Source organism: Ursus maritimus, unplaced genomic scaffold (genome assembly GCF_017311325.1).
Source record: "Ursus maritimus isolate PB19 unplaced genomic scaffold, ASM1731132v1 scaffold_14, whole genome shotgun sequence".
NCBI lineage: Eukaryota > Metazoa > Chordata > Mammalia > Carnivora > Ursidae > Ursus > Ursus maritimus.
The window spans coordinates 33,002,119-33,012,639 of NW_024423786.1; the positions used below are offsets into that span (position 1 = coordinate 33,002,119).

The 10,521-nt window shown below is 46.5% G+C and overlaps 1 protein-coding gene across 2 annotated transcripts in view; it reads left to right on the plus strand.

Moving 5' to 3' along the window:
• The window catches only part of IL17RD (interleukin 17 receptor D), a 67,130-nt gene extending 59,836 nt beyond the window's left edge, over window positions 1–7,294 (plus strand). For both annotated transcript variants that reach the window (XM_040628657.1, XM_040628658.1), the window contains one exon: window positions 684–7,294. In XM_040628657.1, coding sequence (XP_040484591.1) covers window positions 684–796 — 113 coding nt within the window. In that variant the 3' untranslated portion in view covers window positions 797–7,294. The remainder of the gene's footprint in view (window positions 1–683) is intronic.
• The last annotated feature ends 3,227 nt before the right edge of the window (window positions 7,295–10,521 follow it).

A 10,521-nucleotide genomic window follows, 5' to 3' on the forward strand; every position in this document is an offset into this window, starting at 1 on the left:
AATTTGGGTGCGGACTCATTGGCAATGAAGCTTGTGGGAAGTACCAAGACTCCATTGATAGTGTCGATTTATTCTAGGCAATGGGGATGTTCACATGTGTGAGCAGCAGGAATACTGAGGCTAAGTTAGGGTGAGCTGCCCGGCCCCCGCAAGGGGCATTATGCAACAGGCAGTGAGTGCATTATATCACCTTCCTGAACTCCGCAGGCCTCTGGTTACCAAGACACAGCTTGCCCCAAGGATGAGGGTCTGTGGACCTAAATCTTTGTCGGGGTTGGTAGCGTCCACCACCCCTCACCAATGCCAGTGCCTTAAAAGCCATATCTCTTAACGGTCCTGGGGTTGATGGACACAGTGTTCTCTCCATCCTAGCTCACTCAGCACAAGGCCAGGTGGGAGGGCTCTGGAGGGGAGCCCTGCTTCCCCCGGGGAGCCCCAGCAGGATGCCATCTGGGGCTGCTCCTTACACTGCCTGTGGCTAGCTGGAGTCATGCAAGCAAATGCTTGACCCTCAACTAAGGAAACCTGCCAAAAGGAGGAGAATGCTCTGTCTTGAGTTGGTTGGGAGGCCTGCCTCACTCGTAAAGCCCAGAGTCCAAACCCAGATTCAGCCACATTCTGGCCTGAGCCCCCAGCCTGGTGAAGCACAATGACGTGGGGCTCTGCCTGTCTTCTTTCCTTAGGTGAAGAGGACCCTCCTACCTTCCCCTCCAAGCTCCTCGCCTCTGGGGCATGCAAAGCAGAACCGGGTTGCTGCAGCTACACTGGTGAACTCCACGCGGTCGCCCCTTTGTAACAAAACGGAAGAAGAGTCTAAGCATTGCCACTTTAGCTGCCGCCTCTTTCTGGTCCCCCAGCTCTTCTCTCTGGTTGTGCAGTCCGCTTGGAGCTGAGGTTTCCGACAAGGATATTTGAAATGAAATTTGGGCCAGTACCTGCTCTCCTTGCCCCATCCCTCTACCTGGTATCTTGGCAAAGTCTCCAGTTTTCTAAAACCATGTGGATCTCTGAAAGCCGTGTCCATAAGGTCCGACAGCAGCTTGTCCCTTTACGTCAGACCTTGGATTAGAGCCAGTTCTGGGAGGTAGGGAGGAAACATGCACAGAGAAACAGGAACATACCTGCACTGATCATTCAGATTTTACGTATCTCTGCAAACTTTGCCTGTTTGCTGTTGGCTACTTTGATTTGAAATGCTTGGTGGGAGAAGCACTTTTAGTACCATTCTAGCCACAGAATTCAAGTGTCAGTCTATCTGGAATCCATGTTGTGACAGATGATGTTCTTATCCGGTTTGGGTGTAGAATTTACAGTGCTATGGATGTCAAAAAATCTCCAAGTCAAAGGTCAAGAAGGTAACTGAGTATATGATCACGTTTCATAAAATGAGTCTTTATGTGTTAGCAGGTGCCGTGGCTGGCTGAGGTGGGGGCTGCAGGGTCAGGTGACTATCCTGACAGGTTTTTTCTGACATAGGTTGGTCATTGTGCAGAAAGCACCAAAACTCAGGGCACAGGACCACCTCTTGGTTTGAGGAGGCATCGTGTGGGGCCCAGATCTGCCTGCCAGGTTTCCCTGGGTTCCATTTACTGTGGAATATCTCAGATGTTGCTGCCTGGAAGTTTATTTGTAAAAGACGAATACCCAACTGAGCTGTCTTACTGGAAGCTGGAGTCCATGCTTCAGTGGGCTTCTGAGCTAAAGCTGTGTCCAGAATATTAGGGGTGAGGATCAACTGAAATATGGCCATGTGTGCAGGTGGCAGCCACTTAATTTGCTGAGCTGGTTTCGACTAATGATAAGTCTCATTTTAACAAGGCGAGAAGAAGGGAACTGTCACAAAGATGAGTGTGCTCTTCTTAGCACCTGAAGAAGACAGGAGACCTGAAATCATTGAATTCTTGAATCTTAAAGTACTCCTCTCCCCCTCCCCCCAACAACTCAGCCTGTGAATCACGTTTCACTGTGTGTTTCTGTTGTACTTACTCAATGAAAAGTTTGTCTCTTATGCTCTCTCCTACCAAAAATAGCTATTTAGAGCTTAGGGGGAAAGAATTTGCTTTAAAAAAGAAAAGGAAATGTTCTGTTTCTATGAATGATGTTTCTACAGAATTTCTGTTTCCAAAGGGAAATCAGTTGTTCAAATCCTGTTTGTCTATTAGGTATGTGGGTAACGATGCCTTGGTCTTCCTGTGGAAACCCTTTTCCCCATGTCCTTCAGGGGTTGTGAGCATCTTTCTCCACCTTTTCCATGGGTGCTGTTGGATTTTGGCACCCTGCTTTTACCCAGCACTCACACAGAGGACCCTGGGTTTCACTCCCTTAGAAGATAGAATCAATATTAAGGGAGCTACTCGGGAACATCTCAGGGAGGAGCGGGAGGTGGAATGGGGCATGACTTTTCCATCCAAGCACATGCTTTGCAGGTGGGGAAGGGAAGGTTTGCAGCCTTGCTGGAAAGAGATTTGTGTGCATTTCTGATGCACATGCCATGCTCCATGTTTGTAAAGGCAGCTGACCACTTCTTGGGAGAAGAACGTGCTTGTCTGTTCTCCGGCATCAAGTTTCCTGCAGCTGCTCTGAGAGGGAGACAAGTGAGCTGCAGAACTGTCTGCCCCATAAAACCAGGCATCTTGTTGGAGAAGAGATGTTCCATGTCACCGTGGAATCTGGGACACGTGCAGAGCTCCTGCCCACATGTGACTGTCCTACCATTCTGCCGTCAGGATAAGTTCTGCAAGGGAGATTGGTCAGTCCATACTTGCTAACAGGAAGATTCACTTTGGAACATTATCAGAGAGTGAGGCCAAGAAATGGTGCATGCTCCAGAGGAACCACAAGGAGCCACTTTTAGAATATTCAACTTTGCACATAAAATGAGGCATCTCTGAGAAAGCGACCCCCGGAACAGCATGGAGGACCGGGGCTGGGGGGAGCATTAACTGAGCTCCACTAGCGTGGGCAGACTACTTGCTAAGTGAACTTGCTTCTTATGAAAATGCAAGGGAAAAAATGTGCTAGACCAAAAATCAGGTAAAGTTTTAGTTTGGATTTAGAGTTTGGATACCTATTTTTAAGTACTAATGTTTCTTATGTTCAACACAACAAATTCTAACACACCAAGTAGCAAAACCATAGTATGAATGCCTAAGTCAGACTAAGTTGAGATGCCCCACTTCATGGTTTTGCCTTGTTAGTTTCACTTTTTTTTTTTTTTTTTGAACCCTCTCCATCTCGTGCTGGGAATGAGAACAGTTGCCTTGCGGATTAAAGCAAAACATCTGTTTTAAGCAGAGCTGCATTCTTTGACTGACATTGTCCCAGATAATGGAAACGATAAGACAATTCAGATAAAAGTTCTGCCGAATCACAGGCTTTTAGAAATTGGGGCTACAAGAATGAGAATACAGGGATGGTCTCCATGAAAAGCCATGATCCTGAGAATAAGAGGCTCGTGTGGCTAAGTTAGCTGGTGTCTTCTAGGCAGGAGACCAGGGGTAGGTGCAAGGAACCAGGTAAGCAAGTCTTGAAGGTAGTTGAAGGTAGGGAACTAGTCGTTCATCTTAGCTCACCAGTGCCCTACAGAAAGGACTTAGCATTGGACATAGTCAGCTTTGCAGAGGGAGGGATCAGGGAGCTGGAAGCCCAGGTGAAGGCGTGCTTTTCTCCTCGAGGTTGGCCTCAGGCAACAAGAAGCACCTGGACAGACCCAGCCCAGCCACACTGGGGGCAGATCCTGGGCCTTGGAGGCACACATCTCCAGGAAGAATCAGAAGTCATTCAGGTCCAGGCCCAGGTGTCAGGTTGGGTGACCAACCAGGTAAGAGCATTTTGAGCCAAAAAGGAGATGGGGCCTTAAAGTCATGAGACAGGTTTTAGTTGACATATTAGTAATAACCGAAGACCGTCCCAGAGCACAAAGTTCAAAAATGTCTCTAGCAGCTATGACATCATTGGAATCCATGTGTAGTGATTTAAGTTCATGTATGTTTGTCCATCAGAGATTAGTCTTGCTACTTCATAGCTACAAATGTCTTTTTCTTTTTCTTTCTTTTTGTAACCAACCCCTCATCTCAGCTTCCCTGACTAAAGCACAATAAATAGGAAGACGGTCCTTCCAAAAATGCAGAGTTACATGATTTTCAGAACTTTCCCTTTTTTTGGAGTTGAGCATCTTTTAAAAGAAACAAAGGAAGAGAAAAGCTATGTTATTCCTGGAGAAGAAATGATACACCCTCCTCTTAAAGAAAGAAAACCCCACGATCCGCAACAGCCTCGACACTAATTTGGCTCTTCTAGGGGAGGAGTTAGTCTTTGTGTCCTCGTTGGAGAGAGGTGGACAATACCAGTGTGAAGGTTATTAGCCTCTTCTGTTTGCTGTTGTTTGTGAAGACTGCTGCTCTTATTTAACAGATGCCATGTCTTCAGCGGGTGCCAGTGCAGCAGGCCAGGAGTAATGATAAATAAGCCTTCTCAGCATCAGAGAGACCTTAGGGCGTTGTGGGGACTGTGGCAACCTGAAGTGCTTCCTGTCCCACCTGCAGGAAGGCTGCTATTCCAGTCAGTTATGGCCATGTAGCATTTACTGATTTTTCTATTTTTCAAGAGAAGCAGAGAATCTGGATTTTTTTTTTTTTTAATGTGGGGCTTGAACTCATGATCCCGAGATCAAGACCTGAGCTGATATCAAGAGTTAGATGCTTAACCCAACTGACCCACCCAGGCGTCCTGAGAATCTGGACTTTTATATGAAAAATTATAATTTTTTTAAGGTATTGACAACTAAGTAAATTTTTTTTTTCCAATTCAGGCTCAACAGAACACATGAGTGGTCCTGATTTGGCCCACTAGCTACCAGTCTGCCACCTCTGCCTTGTAAGATTTGAAGTGAAAAGCATTCATGGTAATTACAGATGCCTGGTATCACCAGAAAATGCTCTTGCTAAATGCAGCTGGTGGCTGGATTGCTTTTTCCCCACCTTGCTCCCCCAAAGAAGTTTGATATGATTGTGAATGTATTTGAAATGTTTTGATTGCTTCTTTGCGTTTCATGGTGCCTTAAGAGAAAAGCAAGCCCGTTACTAATTTTAAAATCAGATGTATAAGGGACACCTGACTAGCTCAGTTGGTAGAGCGTACAATTCTTGATCTCTAGGTTATAAGTTCAAGCCGCACGTTGGGTGTAGAGGTTACTTAAAAAATAAAACCTTAAGAAAACAAAAAGCAAAAAAAAATCAGATTTATGTTCTCCAATTTAAAAAACGTAGCACTTGGAACAATTTTCATTTAAACTCCACAACCTGAAGGACGTATTTATAGTTTTAGTTCTTGGCTTAATAATTTTTTAAACGATGTACAATTCTGAGCTTAGGCCAAGACTTAATGAGAAAAGCAGGCATTGTGGGGAGTGAGGCAAGGAATCCCTGAGCGTCCACTAGCGCCAGGCCATTTGCATTGTCTTCTGTTCGAAATGATCTGTGAATCGACTCTGTTTTGGAGATGTGAAACAGTATATGGAGAAAAGCTTTTCCTGATACTGAGAGATCGGTTAGGAGTCCTCATGGGGTGTTGGGTCATCCTTTCTATGTCACCTCCTTTCCAGGCTCGGTGGAAATAAACAAAAGGAAGTCTGACTGTAAGCCAATAGCTTAGATTCCAATTTCAGAGTTTGGGAGCTGGGAGAAAGTTTGGATTATCTAGCGTGTCTTCCCCCCGCTGGTGTCAGCCGGGGCTGAGGCTGACTTATTTCAGACATATGGCTATGGATGGGATTCTGGATTTTCAGGGAGGGAAATTCAGTAACCTACCCTGCTGATCAGATAGTTCTTTGTACGTCTTACAGAAATTCAAACCAGCCTTCTTTTGTTCTGCATGTCGTGGAAAAAGAACAGCTGGTTACCTTCCGTGTATTTGAAAACCACAGTGAAGTCATCCCCCTGGTGTTTTTATTTCAGTGGTAAATAATCCCACCTACTTAAACCATTCTTCATAGCTCTTGTTTTGCAAGGGCTTGATAATTTTCACTGCTGTTCTGTGTCTCGGCTTCACGCTCAGTTTGGTTGTGCAGACCCAACATGGTGCCTTACTCGCATTGGTGCCTTGTGAAGGCCAAGCTCAGGATGGGGATGACAGGGAGATCCTCATGTGCCCGGCTTCTCTTACTACTTACAACTCTAATGGCACTTTTGGAAAGTGGTATATTGCCTGTATTCATTTCCAGGATCACTCCGCCACGTCCACCCCAGTCCCCAGCACCCAGCAATTGCCTGTTATGTTTTCCCCCCTCTTGCGGTCAGACACTTGGTGCTTATCCCTGACGTGTTTAATGTCATTCCTGAGCCTCTTCAAGATCCTCTTCAAGACCAGCTCTCACCTTCTGAGTGGCAGTTCCCCTCCCTCCCAATTTTAGATTCCATTTTTACATTTCTGTAGACATCACCTTTAATACATGACTCACAATATGATTAGATGGTTTGGACTTCAGTTTCACCACTGGCGAGATGGAGAGCAGTTGCTAAGGGCTAATTTGCAAAGAGAGCGAGGGAGGACCTCTTGGGAATTTTGGCCAGTTGCCTCCCCTCCTGTTCTTTGGTTCCTCCCTGAAAGTTGGCTGGGACCGCAGACTCCCCCAGGAGCTTTCCTGGGTTCTGCAGGGCTGGGGCCACGACTCCGAACTGACTCAGCACTGTGTTTTGCACAATCGGAAGTCTGACAGAAGCAAACCAGTTACGATCACGTCTGATGTTTATGTCAAAATTTCAGTCGAGAAGATTCAAAGAAGCATTCTTCTGTTTGTACACGATGCAAAGTCGGCTGCTCCATCCGTTAGACAAAAAAAATTACCGTCGGGTCACACTAATGTGTAACCGTTATTTAAAAGTTTTGGTTGTTTTTCCTCAAGAAAAAACATGGTGAGTCTGGACAGAGCAAAAACTTTTGTAAAAACCGCATGTGTTCATTTAGAGAGTAGGTAACTTCTATTTTCACTATTTTTTTTTTTTTTAACTACAGAAGCTCCCTGTTCGTACGTTCTGGGGGGAAAGCCTGTGGAACATGAACGTGGTGGTGACTGTCATTGTCTTTGTTTCATCTTTAAGATCGTCCTCGGGGTTTGGAGGAAGAGTGAGCACTGACAGACTGTAGCAGTGTGCTATATTTTTACATTGGAAACAATGTCTTATTTGATTTGTACATAACTGTAAATAGGGGACAGTAGGTCACAGCTGACATTTGCAAAATGTTGTTTTTGTACCTTAGGGATTTTCTGCACCAAATAAAATGTTTTAAGATTACAGCAGTTCGTTATTTTGCATCATCTTTCCGTGTCCTGAGAGCTGGGTGCCTGGCACAGCTTTCTGAGGGCTCTGCGTCTGAGAGGACAGAGATTATCCAGGGTGAGGAGGCAAGGGTGGCCAGCGCGTCTTGCATGGGGAACCTGCTGTCGTGACCATTTGCCTTGCCGTCCGCCGGGCCGTTGTGTATTGCCTGTGCGGAGTCAGGAACAGGGATAGTCAGGAAAGTCGACTGTCAGAACAAATGGACCTTCTTCTCAGAAATTTGAAAAGAGGGGCACCTGAGTGGTTCCGTCAATTGAGTGTCTGACTCTTGGTTTTGGCTCAGGTTGTGATCGCGGGGTCCTGGGATCGAGCCCCGAGGCGGGCTCCCTGCTCGGTGGGAAGCCTGCTTCTCCCTCTCCCTCCCCCTCCACCCTTCCCCCTGCCCCCTTTCTCTCTAAAATGAATAAATCTTAAAATTTGAAAAGAGCCACTGAAATGGGGGAGCCACAAATGTCCTGCCATCCAGTAAATTCCTTTTCATTCTTCTGATGGACATTCTCTCACCTCCTGCGTGCCAGTGTTCACAGTGCTTGGAGTCCGTTCTCAGCTCTGCTTCTGCTGCTGTGACCCTGCGGCTGCACTTCTGGGCCTCAGTTTCTCACCTCTAGAATGGACCAGGCAAAGGCCCTCCCTCACAGGGTGGTGAATGTAAAGTGCTTACTGGCACATAGTTAGGGCTCCAAACAGGGATCCAGGAGAGGACAGTGAGTGGTAAGAAACAGCAGGGACACAGAATACAGTCCTCCGGCCATTGCCCAGAAAGACTATGGTGGAAGTGCTGGGTCTTGGGAGCATTGGGTTTTCCTTGTTTGCTTCTCCTCTCCCCCTCTCCCCCCCCCCCCCCCCGGAGTGGTTAAAAAACAGCTCTGAGTGAGGTGCTGCTGGCTGCCAAGAGGAGGAAATTCATGTTCTTGCTTCCAATCCTTGGCATAGCCATCATTTTCCTGTTCATATTCATTCAGGAGACTGCATGGTTTGCCCATTCGTTTCTTCTTTCTTGTGCTCTCTGCCATTTCTCCATATTTTTAAGAGCCAACCTTTGAGTGCCAAGTGCTTGACATGCCATTGTCCCACTTACTTTTATCTGCTATTCTGCTCTGTGGGTAATCTTACTGTCCCCATTTTACAGATGAGGACACTGAGGCTCAGAGAGGCTCTACCTTACTCCTGATCTCACAGCTCGGGGTAGCAAAGCTGGGATAGGAGCTGTGGCAAGCCCTGCCTAGGCTGCTCACATGTGCCCTTGGTAAAGGTTTGGCCATCCAGGTAGGTAGGGGTGGACTCGAAAGTGTCCATGTGGTCAAAGGCAATAGAGAGCTTTCCCATAACCGTGGTGGGTGGAAGGGAGGAAGTGAGGACAGACAACCATGGAATGCTCATTCCTGCTCTGAGTGCTTTTTGTGTCGTTCCTCACCACAACCCCACCCGCAAGGTACTATTAGCACCCCTATTTTTGAGATTCTGAGGCCTGGAAATCAGGTAGCTTTGCCAAGAGCACAAGCAAGCAATCGGCAGCGCGGAGATTCAGATGTCTGATGGGAGCATCTTCACTCCTAACAGTACGCTACACTGTCCCTCGATATAGTTTATAGGATGAAGAAAAGACCTGGGGTAGCAAGTTAGGGTGGCTTGGTTCCCTTATCAACCCAAATACTGAGAGCAGATTTGTTACACAGCTTAAGCAAACAGATCTAAACGGACTCGACTGGAAGGATATTAGGCAGATGCTGCAGTAAGTGTATTCTTTCCTATTAGTGGGGGGGGGGATTCCTTTTTGGACAGCAGAGAAACCCTAATTTTTACCACACTGGTAGAAAACAGTCTGTTTTTACAGCTGCTTTGGGTTTTTGTTTGTCTTTTGTTATTTAGTTTTTTTTGTTTGTTTTTTTTTAAATCTCTACACCCAACATGGGGCTCAAACTCATGGTCCCAAGATCCAGAGTTCATGCTCTACCAACCGAGCCAGGCGCTCCTGTTCAGGGTTCTCATAATTGCCAGCATCTGTGGGGCCTCGCCACTGGTTTTACTTTGTTTTAGAAATGCAAACTCGAAAGGTAGCAAAGACCAGCTTCTCTTGCAGGCTTTAATTAGAAGAATTTCATTTGCTTTAGTTGAATAAGAGACCACTGACGATAAGCTTAGCAGATGGAGGAGGGAGACGTAAAAATACATCTTTGCTGTCCTGGGCATCAGTGGGTCTTCAATAAATGTCTGTTTTCCACCCCTACCCCCAGCATACCCTGTCGTCACTGTCCATGGGAACAAAATCAGAAGTGGTCCGAGAATAGGGTAGGTAGAGGAGGCAGGGAAGGAGGGAAGGACACAAACATGAGGTAAGACCTTTTGCAATAAGATAAAATTCAAACAGAGTCTTTGGGATTAAGGGAAAGTAATGCAAGATCAGTGAGCTTGGCTCCGCAGCCTCTTTTTGGGGGATGTTGCACCAGTTTTCACATTTATAGATGACACAACCCTCTTACAACATCTCAGAGTCTAAAGTACGTAGTGGGGATACAGTAATGGGTAAGATGCAAACATGATCCCTTCCCTCCTGAGTCCACCTCTTTGTATATATGGGAGCGTGAGCAAGACACCTAATTGCTCAGAGCCTGTTTTTTCATCTGCAAGACAGGACTAATACCCACTGCATAGAGGCTCTTGTGAGGATCAAATGAGGTAGGGTTTATAAAGCATCCATGGCCATGCTTGGCAAGTGCCTGGCACTTGGTAAATAGTGACTTATTAATCATTCTGTGGAAGAGCAAGACTTGGGTTCTGTGGGGGTCAGATGGAGATGGGCGGGAGACAGTTTCCTGCTCATAGGAGCTTCAGCCCAGGGACTTTGTCAGGTGTTAAGATTAAGCATCTTATCCCCTAAGAGAAGAGAATGGATCCCTGCCTGGCTGTTTTGGTGTTAGTCCAGGAAGGAAGGGATGGGAGTGGGGGAGGAGCTCCTGGCAAAATTAGATTAAGACAGTAATGCTGGGGCTCTTGGTAGTTAAGCATAGGTAGCCTGTGCCGTCGGACTGAACTCTGAGATCTGCTCACGCTCCTTTCTTCTTGGTCACCTGTCAGCCCCAATAGAGACACATTTTCTAGACTTGTGGCTTCAAGGACCCTGTGCCAGGCAGATGGACACACCCTACTCTAGATGTGAACAAAAGCCGGGATTGTTTCTTTAACT